Source organism: Micrasema longulum, unplaced genomic scaffold (genome assembly GCF_059751315.1).
Source record: "Micrasema longulum isolate JH-2025_06_02 unplaced genomic scaffold, ASM5975131v1 h1tg000287l, whole genome shotgun sequence".
Classification (NCBI taxonomy): Eukaryota; Metazoa; Arthropoda; class Insecta; order Trichoptera; family Brachycentridae; genus Micrasema; species Micrasema longulum.
The window spans coordinates 206917-225136 of record NW_028277491.1 but is presented as its reverse complement, the minus strand read 5'-3'; the positions used below and the strand labels follow the sequence as shown (position 1 = coordinate 225136).

The following is an 18220-nucleotide window of genomic DNA, read 5'->3' as shown; positions in this document are numbered from 1 at the left end:
AAAAAAAACAGGTTTAATATATGGATATACTTGAACCGGGTTGTGGTCCCGTGGTAGTATTGAAGACTCACGGGCCAAAGGTCTGAGGTTCAAATCCCACTCTAGCACAACTCGATTTCCATTTTTCCAGCACAAGTAATTTACGACTTTTAAGAAATGGTCCAAAATTTTTAATATTTGAGTAAATAATAAGAACTCAAGAACTTATCCTTTAAAAAAAAATTAAACATGTCCTTCCTGAAACGGGGCTGTCAAGGTGTAGTTTGTGTGGATTTATTTAAAAAGTTGCTAAGTTTCAGTTTAGCAGTCTTGTCTTGTAATTCGGATGTGTATGTTTATCTGTTTTTGTAAACTGCTATGTAAACAAATAAATAAATTGTCTTTACATGTTGGTACTAGTTTATTTCTTTAGATTTGATAATCAAATTTTTTCGAGGAAAATAGACTACGTCAATCAAAATGATAGATTAATCTATCATCGAGTTATTCGGATTGTTATAAAAATGTCAGTTGCATAGAGCCTCGTGAAAGTGACATTGCAAGTCAGCAATAATTTTAAAGTGACGCAAAAACGTTATGAGATGTGGGAACATCGGTTGCAATAGGCTACAAACCATTGTGCCAATGCTATCTTCCTGAACCAAGCTTGGGAAAATTCTTCATGAGCGTATAACGTACTTAAACTCATAAATAAACTTCGTATTGGGAGAATTATTTACGTGTTGGAAATTCTTACTAGTTCCTACTAGTATTACAGTTTATTAACTTCGCGTACTTACATAACGAATATGCCGGATCTACAAATTAATGTACTGGATGTAACGTAAGTTACAATGTACGTACACTGGTCAAATATCGAGAGCAGCGTTGGCAGCTTTATTCCCTCGATTGAACGCGAACATAAGGTGTCGAAAATTCATTTCGTCGACATTTCATTTGGAAGGCTAGTAATTAAACAAAAGGATACATGTAACCTAAAAGCAAACAACAACAATATCCGGTAGAACAGAAAATTTTCCTTCGAATCACGTATAACTTAACCATTTTATTAACTTTTGGGGCTCATTTTTGTATTTGGAAAAAAACTTACCAAAATGAAGTTTACACCTAATAAAATCCGTTTATCCAATTATACGAATTTATTTACATAATTTAAAAAGTTGTTCGTCTATTTTCATATAAATAATTTATTTATATGTTTATTAATTTATTGTATCATTATATATAATTTCAAAGGAAAAATAATTATGTATGTTGACAACATAGGACTATTTCTGAGAAATCGAACTGACGTTTTTACCAACAAAGACATAAACAATGACCTTTGTATGTTGACTAAATGGACAAACACAAACTTACTTACACTTAATGAAAAAAATGTAGCATTATAAATTTTAAATCTAGAAAAAAATAAATACTTACTTAAACGAAGAAAGACTAATTGAAATTTAACATGTTAAATATTTAGAACCAACAATAGACAGACAATTGACTGGCTGGTGGCTCAAATAGGTGGCTGTCGTCCTGGGTCACACAATATATCATCACCGGAGAGGTACACCCGCTTTTGGAGATTTTTTTAAACATTATATACACCAGTGGCGAATGCGTGATTTTCTTAACAGGTAAGCCATAAAAAAAACATATATTTGTACCTACATAGGAGGTACATAATATAATGTAAGTAATATATACTATAAATTGATATTATTCTGTGCTTCTGTGTGATACAACAACTCTCATCCATGAAATCAACTCAAACGATATAACTTCGTGATATATTATATTATAAAGATATATTATCCATTACTTTATTATATAATTCATTAAAAAATACTACTATGAGTTCAGTCGATATTAGGTATTTAATTGAAATGTCAACTGGCCGCACTGTTATAGTAATTAATAGTGCTAAATCGGCTGCGTGGAGCGCTATATGTCCTGCAATATGGCGCATGAAAGTAATTATGGTCTTATGTCAAAAGTACCATCTCAAAGAAAAATAGTCCTTAAGAAACAATGTTTGAAATACTGTTTTCTAAATCAAGAATCTTAAAATAATTTGTCTAATCTGCGAGTTTAATCTAGGAGAAAAAACCCGCACTGGGGTTAATACATTTAAAACATAGTATACTTATTTGTATGAGAAAATAAGCTGGAATAATCGGCTAGTTTCTTGGCACACCGCAGGCACTGGGCGCGCTTTATTAAAATTTATATTTATATTAGGATAAAAATACAAACGGTGGAAATGATTTAAAATAAATGTTAATTATTTATTTGATCCTCTGTAAATAAAGTTACAATAAAACATTATTATGGTTGGTCAAATATAATGGTAATCTGCGCATAATTGCTTCTATACACGGTTCGCCCCTGGTAAGTAGTCACGTTGTTGTTTATTTTTTCATAAAAATGTCTGCCTTAAAATAGGTTGTACCTTATTAGGCAGACTAGGCATAATCCAGAGTAATCTATTACCTAAGTATGTATGTAGTAGATAAAGAAATTGTAATGTAAAAAAATATGAAACAAGAAATCATTGGTGCAAAAGAAAATGAATTTCTTATCGAAATCAAAATTTTGAAGGAATAAGAAAAGTGCCATTACCACCAGGTAGAAATTTAAAGAATCTAAAAAAGCTATTGTGATATTTTATCTTCGGGTATTAAGTTAGTTCAGCTCCACCCACAACCTTAGACGCACAGCGTGCGGCACCTGCGTTAGGTCATTTCTGTAAATACCTGTGTTGTTCTCGCTAACATCTAAGTATAGATAAACTGCAAACCATACATGGATAAATACTCAAAGCGCATTGTAATATTTGAATATAACGCAGAGCCGTGTTGTGAAGTAACGCATAGTCAACGTCAGTTAGTTTAACTGCCCATTGTTCAAGGGTTATTAAAACAACATATTTACAGCAATAATGGCTGTATCCATACAAGAGCAAGTGATGGTAATTCTGGATTATCTGCCAATGAAGAGAAAATACTTATGTTTAAACCATGTTAAGTTTAATATGTGTGAACAACAGATAGGATTATTGTTTCCATCTTTGAACCTAGAACTGCTTCAAAGCACTGTTCGCTATATCTGCATATTTTAAAAACGGAAATTCCGCTCATATAAAGTTATTTATATATTTATAATTATTTTATTTGCTAACAAAAATGTAGGTAGTTTTATCAACAAGTAGCGGATCTGACAAGACGTTGTCCTGCCCGAACGTTGGCTTGCCTGCTATTAGTTTGGAAAAATACTTTTCATTGATAAGTGAGTGCCTAGGTACTTGTTTATGATTAAATTCCAAAAATAAAAATTATCAATATTTAAATATTTAATTTAAGTAGGTACCTTTATAGGTACCTTTTTATGGTTAGGTTCCAAAACATAAAATAATCATTTTTTAAATACAGAAATGTTTTTGCAAATATCAAACTCTACTCTTTTAATAACAGGGGCGCACTATATTTAGGATTGCGATTCTTAAATTCGTATCGAATGTCAGTTTATATTATTTTATTATTACCAAAAATCTAGTTAAAAGAAGTAAATGGGTAGAAATTATAGGGAATTTAAGGAAATAATCTGATTGAAATCCACAAAAAACGAATGCTGTTCGTAAACATTCAAATATAAACTTTTTTGTATGCAAAAAATAACATCATCCCAATTTTTTAGTTAATGCATTCTCGTCAAATGTAACCCTGGTAGGTCAATGAATAAAACATTTATGCTCCTAACTTTTTTTTGCAGATAAGATTTAAGATTTTAAGATCTACAAACGTGCGCAGCGCAAATCTTATTATTATGCAAAAAACCACACGTAAATCGGTTGAGCCGTTTAAGAGGAGTTTAGTGACATCAATTATATATATATAAAAGTTAACAAACGTGAAAATCGTACTGGCAGTTGTTTTTTTTTTTAGAATCTCTCTGAAACTTCTAATTGTAGGCTCTGCGGAGCAGATAATAAAACACAAGCATTTCATGCGACTGTGACGCTTTGTATCACAAAAGAAGCCGCATCATCCCATTGGTAAATCACACTGGTGAAAGCACTCGCTCCCTACCTAATAGAAATATTCTTTATTGTGAGGGTCATATTAACACGGACCTTGCGCGTCAACGCGTCACTCAGCCGCATGGCTCTTTTTTTTAAAGCACATTTTATTAAAAAGTTGTGAAAAAGTTAATAATTCAAACTAATGGGGAATGAGGTAAATTGACAACGTTTTAAAGGTTAGACTGAGGCGCGGCGGATATCCTACTATTCAGTACTTAGGCTTGTAGGAGGACATTTAGTCGTTGTTGATTAAGGGCTTGGAGAGCCACACAGCCAGAGCTGGTATTCCAAACGCTCTCGCGACCGTAGAAAAACCATTTATGTCGTGTGTTTATATTTATTTACCGACATTGTCCATTCATACTCATTTATCGCACCAAGAGTGTTCAATATTTTGGAAGAACGTATTAAGCTCTCAAGGACAAAAAATATTTTCAGGAAAGTTAAGGACTGGATTTTCCTTAGTGGGAGGGATTTGAGTAGGAAACTCCTTGATGATTTTCCGAATGCTTGTGTTTACTGTTTACCATATTGATGTGCCATATATGAGAGGGTACTACTTGCAAACCCGGCAAACTCCATCTTTCTTTATTTTGAGCAATCACAAAAAACTGATACAATACATAACATCAACTAATTTTTAAAACTTTTTTTTTGTTATAATCAGTATATATTTTATGCGTAAGCAGTGATGACATAAGCATGATTATGTCAAGAAACATTAGTGAATAATAAATTTAATTTTATACATTACCAACTTTGCAATACTCAAGTAGAGGTTGCCATGTTTGCAACAAAGCAGATAATTTAAAAGTCAAGTCTTACAAATTAAGCCGTATTTTTACTGACAATGTTAAAATTATTGTAAAAAAATGTATTCTGACTAAGTTTCAATTAATATCTCACTTTTTTTAAATATTGGATTTGTACACTCATATATGTTTTTTAAATATTTTTTAAAATTATTTTTTTTGTTTTTATGTCATATAATTGCTATTATAATTGTCTATGTCAAGTCCCAGTAATGAACTAATCTTCTGAACACATCCCGTGGTCTTGTCCCCTTTTCCCTCTCTATGAATACCGAATGGAGTTTCTCGCTTCTATCCGTGGCCCTGTTATAGGTCTTGTCGGATAAACAGATCCGGTGGCTTCCAAAAATAATTTCAAGGCTTTTAAAAAGCTTTGTAATCATTTCGGCGAATTGATCATGTCCAATCAATTTAATCCCAGCCAGTGAAGAATTCACTTCCCTCTTTTTCAATCCAATGAAGTACATACTTCTGGATTACTTTCTTTCAGAACAAAGATGCTAAGGCTACCAGATTATAGAGAGCTCTTTCGGGCAGCTTTTTTTGTTTGACAACGAACACATTTTTCGTGTATGTGGGCACCGCCAAGGAGACTTGTGTCCTCAGATGCGGTGTGCGGTATGTGGTGGGCAAGCTGTTCTAGTAATGATGGCACATCGATTATACCATTTTATGTCCCGAACATATAGATTTATTTACTATTTATTTATTAACGGTTTATATACATGTACAATAAATATATATATATATATGTTCATAAAAGGGCGGGTATATTGCCTTAAGGCAATTTCTTCCTACCTACCCAAACGGTTCAGTTTGAGAAAATTACAAGTACATGGACATATTGAATCTTATGATTTTATACAAAATTAAAAACAAAAATAACTTTAAAAAATATATAAAAAAATTAACACTTTACTATGAAGAGAGGAGAGGGGATGGGAAGGAAAGAAAAAGGATAAAGAAACAACTTAAATATTTAGATAGTGATATTTCAATCTTGATTAAATGTAAATAAAGAAGGGGCGGCTCTAACATTAGTGGGTAGATTATCCCACAATCGAGCAGCTACTACTGTGAAAAAGGAGGCAAGAAAGTTAGCGCGATGCGGGTATTAAAAGGGTTCTTTCGTTACTAGAACGAAAAGATAGTCGGTGTTGTGATAGAGGTTCGAAGAACTCTCTCAGATAAAATATATTTGGAGTCAACATTAGTTCGATTAGAAATATTCAACGTTGACTCTATATCGGCTTATGAATAGTTACATCTCTCTTGTCTGAGCATCCACGCGACAAAATACTAAAGATAAAGTGATTTCTACGGCCGTGAGAGCGGTTCAGAATAGCACCCCAGGAGGAACATTAGAGTTTCATAGAAACAGTTTAAAGACAACGTAGCGAGAGGTAATGATTGTAATTACGAACGAAACGATTGAAAGGAAATGTCGAATCGGAAGACAAGTGATTGTCAATACTTGCCGAACGGGATTACGATACAGGCAGTGATCACTGATCGCTGATCACTGATCACTCTCTCCTCGTGCCGAGAGAGATATTGTAAGCTACTTGCTCTACAGTATTTAATTCTAACGAGCGAGAAATGCAGGCTAGATAAACATTAATTAACTGACAAAATTTTTAGTATGGCCAAATGTTTTTTTTATTTTTTTTATTTAAAAATAAATAAAAATATTTGCGTTCTTATGATTTACCCAAATATTTAATTTTGAGGGCCATTTTCAACGAGTTGTAAATAACTCACTATTAGAAAATGGGAATTAAGTTGGGGTAGAGTAGGATTCGAACCACGGACCTTTGGTCCGTGAGTCCGAGACACTAGCCACAGGACCATAACCCGATCTGTCAATACGTAGATAAGGCTGGATTTTAATTTCCCTGGGGAGTTACATTGAAATTTATTTCAATAGAGAGGGAAAGCATTTTTGAGAAGGAAATATGGAAGTCTAGGCATTTACAGGGCTTGTGATATGTCATTAGCCGCTTTGAGTGGCCACTTTACGCGATGTGTACATTCACCATTCTACCTATGCTTAAACAGCCATCTTTCCTCAACTCTTCCATCTATTGACTTTTGTGAAGTTTGTGTGTTTAATTTGTTATCATTTCAATGAAAGTAAATTCTCTCCGTTTAAATTATTTGAATTTTTTTCATTATGCATAATAAGCGTGATGATAAATATACAGTGTCTCATGAAAACAATAAATTGGTATAATTTAAAAAATAAGAGTATTATTTATGCCCTAGACTAGCGTCCCTTCCACAGACCCTTACCACACCCCCCCACCCAACCGTTTCCCTAGTCCGCGCCGCGCCGGTGCGTATCGTTTCGTTGGTCAAACACGTTTTCAAAGGGAATTTTTGTATATATTTGAAAATGTGATTTTCCAAAAACTTCATTAGGATGTTTTTATAAGTATAAGACCATAAAAAATGTTCCTCCAGAGTTTTGCAGTATGGTCCTAAAAACCATGGTTAAGATTAAATTTATTATATTTATCAAATAAATGAAAAAAAGTAGTTTATTTTATCACAACAGAGATGAAAAGATTTCAAAGAAGGAAATCTAGGTATTGACAGAAGGGCTTATGACCTGCCAGTGGTTGGTTTATGTACCATTTTACTCTGTTGACCTTTACCATGTGGGTGAGTTTCATCAGGCTGAACCAATTCACCTACTAGGCAACGCCTGAAATTTAAAAAAAACTTTTTGTACTTCTTTTTATACCAGTTAGTTTAATTAACAATGTTTTGAGTATGTCCAAATGGTAGAAAGCAGAGGAATTGGTTCAGCTGGATGAATCACACCCAAACGATAAAGGTTTCAGCTCTTTTTCTTTACAAAATCAACAGATGGAAGAGTTGAGAAAATTAGTATGTTTAAACATAGACTGAATAGTGAATGTTACACTGCATGTAAACTGTTATAAGCCCTGTAAATGTCTGGACTTCAATATCCCCTTCTCATAAATGTTTTCAACAAATTTAGATCTTAATAAATCCCTAGAGAGGAATCCCAGCCTGTCTACAAACATTTGGGCATTTTTTTAAATAGGCTTTTAAGAAAAAAAATGGCCACCACAAAAGAATACCTGTATTTCACATGTCATATTTTGCTTAATGTAACACGATGTTAAAACACCGCCTTCAGGGGGTCTTTTAAAAAGCTCTATTTATCTACAATATTTGAGTTTGTCCAAATATTTGTATACAAAAGACTGGATTTTACCCCCTCAGGAGTCATAAAGATTAACAAATTACAACAGGGATGGAGAATACCTTAGAAAAGGGAATATGGAAGTCTAGGTATTTATATTGGCTGGTTTAAGTGGTTTATGACAGGTCATAAGCCCTGTAAATGCCTAGACTTCTATATTCCCTTTCTAAGGTATTCTCCATCCCTGTTGTGATTTGTTAATCTCTATTTATCTGTAAGCGGAATTCGTCAAAAGGAAAGAAAACCTTGTGCTTGACTTTTGGAAAAGGTGAAAATGGTATCTTGTTATTTACTTCAATTGATAAAGCAGGATAATGCTTTTTCTTCATTGACTAGAAGAAAATCACCTCGAGCTTTTATAACGTTCATATTCAACATAACATTATTGCAAGATTAAGTGTTTACACCTTGACATCTGTAGTTTTATTAAATTGTATGAAATAAGTGAGTGATATACGACCAATCAAAAGTATTTAGAGATGAAATGTTCATATCACAAGAGGTTTTCCTAAGTACCTGAATCTCACTCCCATTTTTATTTCACAAATAAACCTTTAATGTACGTCTTCGTTAACTCTTAAAAGACTGTGGTAAATAATCCCTTTGCGCGCGGTGATGTAACATCGTGTTACCACTAGTAAAACACGCAATATTCTAAAGTTCAGACATTTGAAAAAAAAACCACCTAAACATACTGTTTAATAATTCCTTTATCATTATTTACGAAAATAAACATTCAATTTCGCCCTGTTATAGCAAAATAAATTAAAAATCATAAATACGCCGCTCATATTACGCGCGTGCGTCCCCCATCACTGTCATCAACCGGCTGAAAACTAAATATGTTTTACACTTTACTTAACTTGCGCTTGTTTTTATCTCTTTCACACTAACACCCGCCACAGAACCACGTCTCTGTCTTCCTTGTGATGAGTTCTATCTTCGTGCTCTATCTTATACAGATGTGTTGCTGAATTAGCGGACATTTATTCTACGCGGAGCAAGGATAAATATTTTTTGTGTTAACATCCAGCATAGTTATTCAAATTTGACTTTCCAAATCCGGTGTGAAAATGTCCATTTGAAGATCACAAAAGATACGAGTGCTTCATTTTAAAAAATAAGAGAGATAGATCAAGTCTTGTATCCTTTGTCGACTAGTGTGAAATCACAGCCACACAAGAGTTAATTGATATAAATTATTTTTATAAAAAACTATTGGGGATTTTTATAATTGTTTTGAAAGTTTTAATACACCATTGACCGATCTGGCTTGTGAACAATGTTTCTATGTACGTACCAGAGTTACACAATAAGTATCGCTTTCGTTAATAATAGCTTGTGGTTTGGACTTGCGATACGAGACGAAGATTGATTATTGCTTAAAACAGTATATTTGCTTATGACTTGTACAATGTAGTTATGTAATCATTTTTGTAAGATATAAAATAATTTCATTTTTTGCTTTAATTGAAATTTGAATATTGTAGGTGCTAGATATAAGCCAAAGCTTGAAAAAAACGTACGCAATAATAATTGTGTGTTTATTCCGATAAAAAAACACACGAAAAATAATATTTATTTATTTATTACTATAACTAACGCCGTAGCCAATTCGTTCAAAATTAAAAATAAATACAAAGTTTTATAATATAAAGAAAGCATGGTTAATTGTTATAGTTAAATTGAGTAAAAGTAATATATAGTTTAAAAAGAATAAAAGATTTATAGTAAAACAGTGTAATATAGAAGAAAAGTAGTAAAAAATAGATGCATTTTAGGTTTATAAATCTAATATAGGTACTAGGAACACATTATTAGGCACACAAATTCAGCAATAATAAAATAAAATATACCTTTACATGAGTATTTATTACCTCCATGGAAAACGCAAATGTTAACAATTATTCTTTTCTCACTTGAAATACTTATTTATTTTTTTGTCACATTTAATGTTTATATCGTTTGAATTATTTATGAAAGCTTAATTGGTATTTTTATGTTAGAAAAAGGTTGTTTTTAATACTTACTATGTATGACGGTATGTTTTCTGAATAAAATAAAAATAAATAATAACAGACTGAATCTCTGTTTAATCGGTTATTGTTGCAAAGTCAGTAGTACCCACTTCCTATGTACAACCATATAAGCATGAACCTATCTAGGTAGCAAGTATGACTGCTTGTGTATACAAATAATGTTTCAGGGGTCTCAAACTAATTATTTTATTTTTTCTATCTTCAATTACAGAAAATGCATATTAAAAATCAAATAAAAAGATAAAGAAACTACATATTAATTAAGTATGTATAAACCAATAAGATATAATTATTATGTAGGTTTTTCGACCTCGTGGTATAGAGGTAAGGGCGTTTGCCTGCCATGCAATTGGTCTCGGGTTCGATTCCCGACATGGTTGATGTGAAATATTTATTTAAATCGGTGTTTTAACACTGAATATTTCATAGTCCCTGGACTGTCACCTTCAGCGTAAGACTGATCACCTTCATGTAATAATGATACGCTGCGATTACATTATGCACCATTAGGTGCGGAAAGGGAATAAATAAATTATGTAGGTACCTACATCAAATCACATATTAATTTGGTCAGAGAAGTAAACATTTAACAAGAATTGTAAGGTAAATAAGGTTATATTTTAATTTTGTTGACATTATGTTTGCTGTTAGTACCTAATTAGGTTTTAAAGTAGAAATTTTTGATCACAGTGCTACAATTATCATTCTGCCTACGTTTGAGCCTAAATATGTCTTTTTACTATTTACCTTTACCTATAATGACTTTTTACCCTTTGGTTTTCAGAAATCATTATTTACAAAACCACACTCAGGAAGGATGAGACACCAAAAATAAAATAAAATACTTAAACTCATTAAAATAGCATTATGTCAATTCATTAGTTAACCCATAGAAAATTTGTTGATAATGATCCTTAAGATAAAAATAACTTTATTTAATTTACTTACATATAACTTTGAATTATGTATCCTTACCTCTGTTCTGTATAAATACATGTAACTTTTTAATAAAGATACCAGTCTCGAAGATGTCGCGAAAGCGATGAAACCGGTCACTGGATATTCTAAATTTGTGGATTAAAGTATCACTCGTGTTTTATTTATATAATAAATTACAATGAACTTCAATCAAGAATTTTCACTTACAAACTTAAATGTTTTTATATACATAGGTACCTAAGTCAAAAAATAATGTTAAAACGCAAGACATTTTACAATAAGCAGATATGAAATATTGTCAGATTTCTATCTGAATTCACTGACGTTGTCGATCGTAAATCGTTTAATGTATTGGAGTCATTCATTTATAGAGGTCATTAAAAGAAACTGAATGCACGCACGTGAGGTCTTTACTTGCGTTCGGAATAATAATTATTCCATTCAGGATGTTGGCGGTCATGGTCAAAATAAGTCAACGTTGAGACAGAATGACAAAACATCGATCTAAATAACAACAAATACAACAAGCGGGTACCTATTTACCTATGCAGTTTTGTTGAAGGGAAAGTTGATTCGATTCCTTTATTTTAAATTTTCTATTGTGTGTTTTTTAAGCGCAATACAACTTTAAATTGAAATAAAAGAAGCAAATATATGTTGGAAAGAGTTAGTATTCATTTTGTTCGAAATAATGAAAATAGATTTTGACAGCTCTAGTTGTAGTGACTCTGATTGGGATATTGAATATACACCTCCGTCCGCCATGATGGGCCTGAAGCCGAGGAGGCCGACCTCGGTACACGCGGAGACGCGGTACTCCGAGAGTGACTGCGCGAGGAAAGTGAAAATGACCTCAGGAAAGGGCCTGTCCGCCGAAGCGGCTCTACCAAAAATAACGCGTCCAATGTCTAGGCTTAGATGACCGCGGGAAAAAAATTACGTCGCTATGCGCGAATTCGTTTGTTGTGTTTGGTATGATTGTTTTGAATTTTTTTAGGCGTTAAAATTTTGAAAATTATATCCAAAAATTTGAGTATTAGAGGCGAACTTAGAAATCTCCAGAAAAATTGGTTGAAGATGCCAAAAACCTACCTACTTAAATAATAGCGTAATTTAAAACAGTCTCTAAATCTTACAAAAACAGATTTCAATTATACTACTTGACACCGCAAACAAAGCATTCTCCATTGAGTTGGTGAAGCGTAATTAGAAATCTCACAACTCTTTTTTCAAAGTTTTTCGCAAATATCTTAGTAACTCCTTCAATGGAGATTTCTAAGTTTGCTTATAATACTCTCGAATGTCCTCCACGATCCGCGACTGCAGTTACGTAGTGCAGTATAAAGTTTGGCCACTTTTTCCAACAAATCCTGTGTTATTTCCCAAATTTTACGAGGTATATTGACTTTCATACGGTTGTTGGTTTATTTCCATAGACATGGACTTTGGACTTAACGTAGCCCAATTGGAAATAATCCATTGGCGTTAAATCTCAGGATCGTGGAGGCCAATGAACGTGACCATTCCTAGAAATAATGTTGTTGCCAAACCTTTCACGCAGTAAACTCGAGGTTTCACTGGGAAACCTGTACGTTTGGCAAACTGAACACTTATTTTTAATTAAATTTCCACAATTGAGGACCGTTTTCACAAAGTGAAATTTCTACAAAAAAACCAAATTCGTTTTTTTATTGAAATGGGTTCTTCCGTGTGAGCTTTATCGATTGGTAAATTAAAACTTCGACAAAACGATATATATGTGAAGTTGTAGCGGTTCAAATTTCGTGAATTTTTACATAACGAAATAACTACACTACATTGAGTTTTCGCAAAGCAAAATATCTGCATATTTTTTTGGGGTGTTAAGTTTTTTAAAAACGAAAAAAAAATCACCAACAAAACATGATTTTGGCCAAGAAAAAAGAAGTATAATAATAATAATAAAATAATATTATTTGATATATATTTTGTTATCACTTCGTGTTATTATGTATGTAAAAAAATATATAGGAGGTAAATACCTAAATGTGTATTTTTACATAAGTACTTAGATATGTCAGTAGACATATAATTTTACAAAAAATCAGTTAACAATAATTTCATGCAAAAGTAAACTTATTTAATTCCCAACATAAATCAATTTTCCATACATTCCTGTCACAAAAATATGTAGATATTTATTTTCTGTGAAAATTCGTGAATTTAGAACAATTTTTAAATAATTTTACTGATTTTACACTTTTGATTCTTAATACATGTGTAAGAATTTTATATATCTATAAAGCGTAATTTTTATTTAATTTAAATCGTAATAGTTTTATTTTTAACATGAAAAAACCTACTTCTGGAAAATTCACATTTTGTAGATATTTCGCTTTGTTAAAACGGTTCTCAATTTGCAAGCGTTGTTCGAGTGCAAAAAGTTTCATTGTTAATTTGAGTATTGTTATAGAGCACAAATGTAAAAAAAAACGGTCGTCATAAGTTTGATAAGAGACAGTATTACCAATCGAAAGTTCTATCACGACAAAAAAAACATCCGTTGTAACATCTATTTTATTTTTACACAGAAAACTATTACAAAAATGTATCTTGAACGCCATTTTCTCTAGTAAAAAATATATTCATTTTAAATGACATATTTTGATAATAAGCATCTACTTTCTTTGTAAAATGCATTCATTTATTATATAATTAACTTCGATGCGTGTCTATTTTCTTTTATTTTTTAATATACCGACACATTTCTACTGATGCGGCGTTTTCCCATAAGTTACGGTGTAATCCGTTTTGATTCGGTTAGTTAGAGAGTTTAATTGGGAGACGAGTAAAACTCCTTACACGGAAAATCATTATAAATTAAGTCATCCAATGCATGACTTCATGGGAGTATCGGGAACTCGATAATGGAACCGCTTTAACCCGTAATTATTTAGAAATAATTACGACAAAAAATTACGAGGAAATCAGAAAAACGCAATAAAAAAACATAATAACCTATAGGTACAGTATCTAAGTACCTACATAGATAAACCGCACTCACATTTAAAAATAAAAAATAAAAATACAGATTCTGAAATAAAAGTAGTTTTTCAATTACGATATTTTAAGAATAATCACAGCATTTAAAACATATAAGTAGGTATACTTTATTTAGATTTATGTGGAGCTACGTGCAGTGGTTATATAAAGCAACGAAAAAAGCTTTCTTACTTTCTATTGCTCCAGCCTAGAGTCCTTGCAGTACCAGAATTCTCCTGATTCAAATTTTAATCTTCCAAAAATAAATATCTGCAGAGAGCGGTGCTTTTCAATTCAGTCCACAGCTACGCTGATATGAGAAGGAACGTTTTGGGAGCTAGACAAGCAAGCCAGGAGCAAGAGAGAGGAATATAGCCTATTTTACTGCCTCCGTGGGTAGCTCTACATTTAAACCAAAATATACATGTAATGCACTGGAACCTACCCACAGAGGAACATCAAATCTAAACACTACTGCTATACTCACACGTAAACTATATTTCTTATAACAATAGCGTTTAATATTGTAATGTTTCATAGTTTTTTAGCTTGTATTATGTAGGTATATGTAATTTTTAATACTTTTTTAAGCTTGCTTTGTGTATATTTGTAATTATTTAAACATGCATATACTTTTTTAGCTTGTATTGTGTATATGTAATTTTAAATGCTTAATCACTTAATTTTTTTTTTTTTTGTATAGGCACCTAATTAGTAATATTTTCATACTTTTTTTAGCTTGTATTGTATATGTGTGTTATTATTTAAACATTAAAACGCTTTTTTAACTTGTATATGTAATTTTTTATGTTTAATTACTTACTTTTTGGCTTGCATTCCATATGCGTACCAAATTCTTAATAATTTAATGCATTTTCGCTTGTATTATGTATATGTAATTTTGAATGCTTAATCACTTGCATTCTGTATGCATACCTAATTCATAATAATGTTATGCTTTTAGTTTGTATTAACATGTAATTTTATATACTCTTTCATTCACATAATAGCTTAGAATTAAAAAAAATAAGTTTAAAATGTACATATTTTTTTGTGTTTTTTGCAATTAAATTTGAATTAGAACACGTATCATAATTTTTATTTTGCTTTTGTAAATAATATTAAGGTTGAACGTATAAAAACTTATGTAAATAAATTAATATTGTTATCTGCATGTCCCTAAATAAGTTTTTTCCAAAAACTCCTTTGGAATATTATATGAGATTATGCATAATATGTACTCCAAATATGTATTTTTAAATAATGAGACTAATTAACTTAAAACTTGTGAAAATCTATTTTATAAAATTTTGTACAATGCCTTAGATAAAAATATCTAAATCGAATGGGTAATGAGGTCGAAAATAACTCAAATTCTCATGTTATCATTTTTCTACAGGAAAAAAATCAAAATCACTCACCATCAGTCTCATAGGAGTCCCTTCCTCTGGAGTGACCTCTTATCTGCTCGTTGACGATGTTGTTTCCCTTAGGGACGTTCAGGGCACTGCGGATCCCCACGGAGGAGTTGTCCAGGTGGCCAGGCCCTATGCGAGGCACGTGGCTGCAGCAATATACCTCCTTGTCTTCTTGCCGGTGCTGGTTGTTGTAATATGTCTGGAAAATGAAAGATTTATTTATTTATTTCATTTTATTTGGGATTTTTACAGCTATTACATAAACAAAATAATTAGAAAAATCTTAACAATACCAATTTAAAAAATCCACTGTAAATATAATGACACATAATATATAAGAAAAGAAGTTTAGTAATTGTATTTGTGTGACGTTTGTATTCATGTGTATGTGAATGTGTGTATGCGTGAATGAATGAGGGAGAGGATACATGTGCGTGTGGGAATGAAAGAGGGAGAGGGTGCGTTTGTATGGGTGCGTAAGTATGAAAATAATATATTTGCTTAAAACTTGTAAATTGTATTAAAAATGGTACAATAAAGAGCTTAGTAAAAAGTTAGAAGCCTTTTTGTTAAAATTCAAATGACGAAATAATATAAATTGTTTTTTTTTTTTTTTTAAGTATGTTAAATTTCAAAACCGTATTCTGAAAAAAAAAGCATTTTATTTTTTAAATTTAACTGATACACATCGAATGAATAATGTGCGACGAGTCCTATACAATACAGTAGGTAACCACAAAATGCAGTAAATACGAAATAATGACAACAATAAAATAAGGTTTGACAATACGCGAACGTTGATTCAAAACGAACACACAAATGCATATTATATGCACCTACATAATATATAAATAAGAATAACATATAAGTTTAATAGAAATGATTCGGATTATAAAAATCAGGTGTCACAAACAGTTGGCCCGCAGTACGGGGATACATAATTATATTAAAAGATCTTCTCACTATAAAACTTATATATGTTCAGGGATAGAGAGCAACGGAGAGGAGGATGCGGACAAAGACAATTTATTACCTATGGCAGTTTTGATAAATTTAATATTTTTGGTAAATATATCTATTTCGTTAAATTTCCTGTTATACGTATCCATAATACGGTTAATCGTAGCGTTTTTTGACGAATTTGTTCTGCATTTAGGTATGTGGAAAAGTTGTGTATAACGCGTTTGTCTCTGTGGTACCTTAAGATGAATGCGATTAACCAATTCGGGGGAATCTATTTTATCAGATATTATGTTGGTGAGTAACACTATATCAGCTGTGGTTCGTCTATCAGCGAGAGTTTGGATATTATGAAAAACGCACGCTTGGCGATAATCTGGAAAATTGAGATGTAATCTACGGTTTAAATTTTTTATAAACATTTTTTGAATTCTTTCAATTTTGCAGGAATGAATTTTATAATAAGGAGACCAGACAGGTGAAGAAAATTCTAGTAAACTACGAACATAAGAAAAATATATTTTTTTAAGAGTATCGGTATTTTGAAACGGTTTGCCTGTGCGTAGTATAAATCCTAGTGTTCTAAAAGATTTTTCAGTAATATCATCGATGTGACGATTAAAAGTTAATTTTTCATCTAAGAGGATACCTAAATCACGGACTGTTTCGACAGATTTAATACGAGATACCGAAGATACCGAATCAAATAACAATACAAGTGCTGCGCGTCTTGATCGCCTGTTACACGAAGGTAAGGTGATCAGCCAGCCCAGGGACAATGAAATATTAATGTTTTATATCGACCTTACCAGGAATCCAACCCGGGACAAGTATGGTGGGTGAAAGTGCTAATTACTACATAATAAAGCAGACTTATCTCCTTAATCGAATTTCTTTTTCAAGAATTTTTTTCCATGTTTAATTTAAATATATTTTTAATATGTAGACATTAAGACGAAAACACCCATTCAAGATTTTTTTATTGTATTTCACACACATAACTGTAGGTGTGCTTTATACGTCCAGACACGGAATTTTAATAATTATATACTAATTTCTTTCAATAAAATAGAATGATGTCCATAGCAGCCGAAGAATTGCCTTCTGGACGGCGCCCATCTGGAAGACCCCCTAAGCGATGGAAGGATAAATGGGCCTCATCACAGGAGACTGAGTAGTCTAAGTAGAACAGATCGTCAGATCTACAAGAAGACAAAAAAGTAGAAGAAAAATATTTGAAAAATACTTGTAGAAACCAGTAATCATATACGTACTTCCATGACGGTGAATATGTATATTATTAATATTATTTACTAGTGAAAATTTGTATCTATAAGATTTGAAAATTTGTATAATTTGGTTATATAAAAAGCCGGCCTAGTGATGTTATGGTCAGCGCGTTTGTCTACCATGCGACTTTCTAATTTATTTATTTTTAAATTGGCTTAGTTTGAAAGCCTATAAAAAAAACATGAAAAAACCACCAACTTTTCTCATTGTAGGTGTATTGAATATTTTGCAAAAACGCTGGAAAATCGATAAAAAATAAAGAAGCCATGGAAAAAATAGTGAAAACGAAGGTTTTCCAATAATTAAGAAAATTATTATGGTAAAGAACATACTAAATTTCAAATTAGCATGGTAAAAAAACAAAAAAAGGTAGTCGCGAAGGTTTTGCTTTCGACCTAATAAAGCTTAGCCGAAATCAAGTGAGGGTTATCACTAGA

General features: G+C 31.8%; 1 protein-coding gene across 4 annotated transcripts in view; it reads right to left on the bottom strand.

Annotated features, from left to right (window-relative positions):
• Hil (peptidase hillarin) overlaps positions 1 to 18220 on the bottom strand; it is a 168768-nt gene that overhangs the window by 126747 nt on the left and 23801 nt on the right. For all 4 annotated transcript variants that reach the window (XM_088224489.1, XM_088224488.1, XM_088224491.1 and 1 more), the window contains exon 3: positions 15537 to 15732. In XM_088224489.1, coding sequence (XP_088080615.1) covers positions 15537 to 15732 — 196 coding nt within the window. The remainder of the gene's footprint in view (positions 1 to 15536; positions 15733 to 18220) is intronic.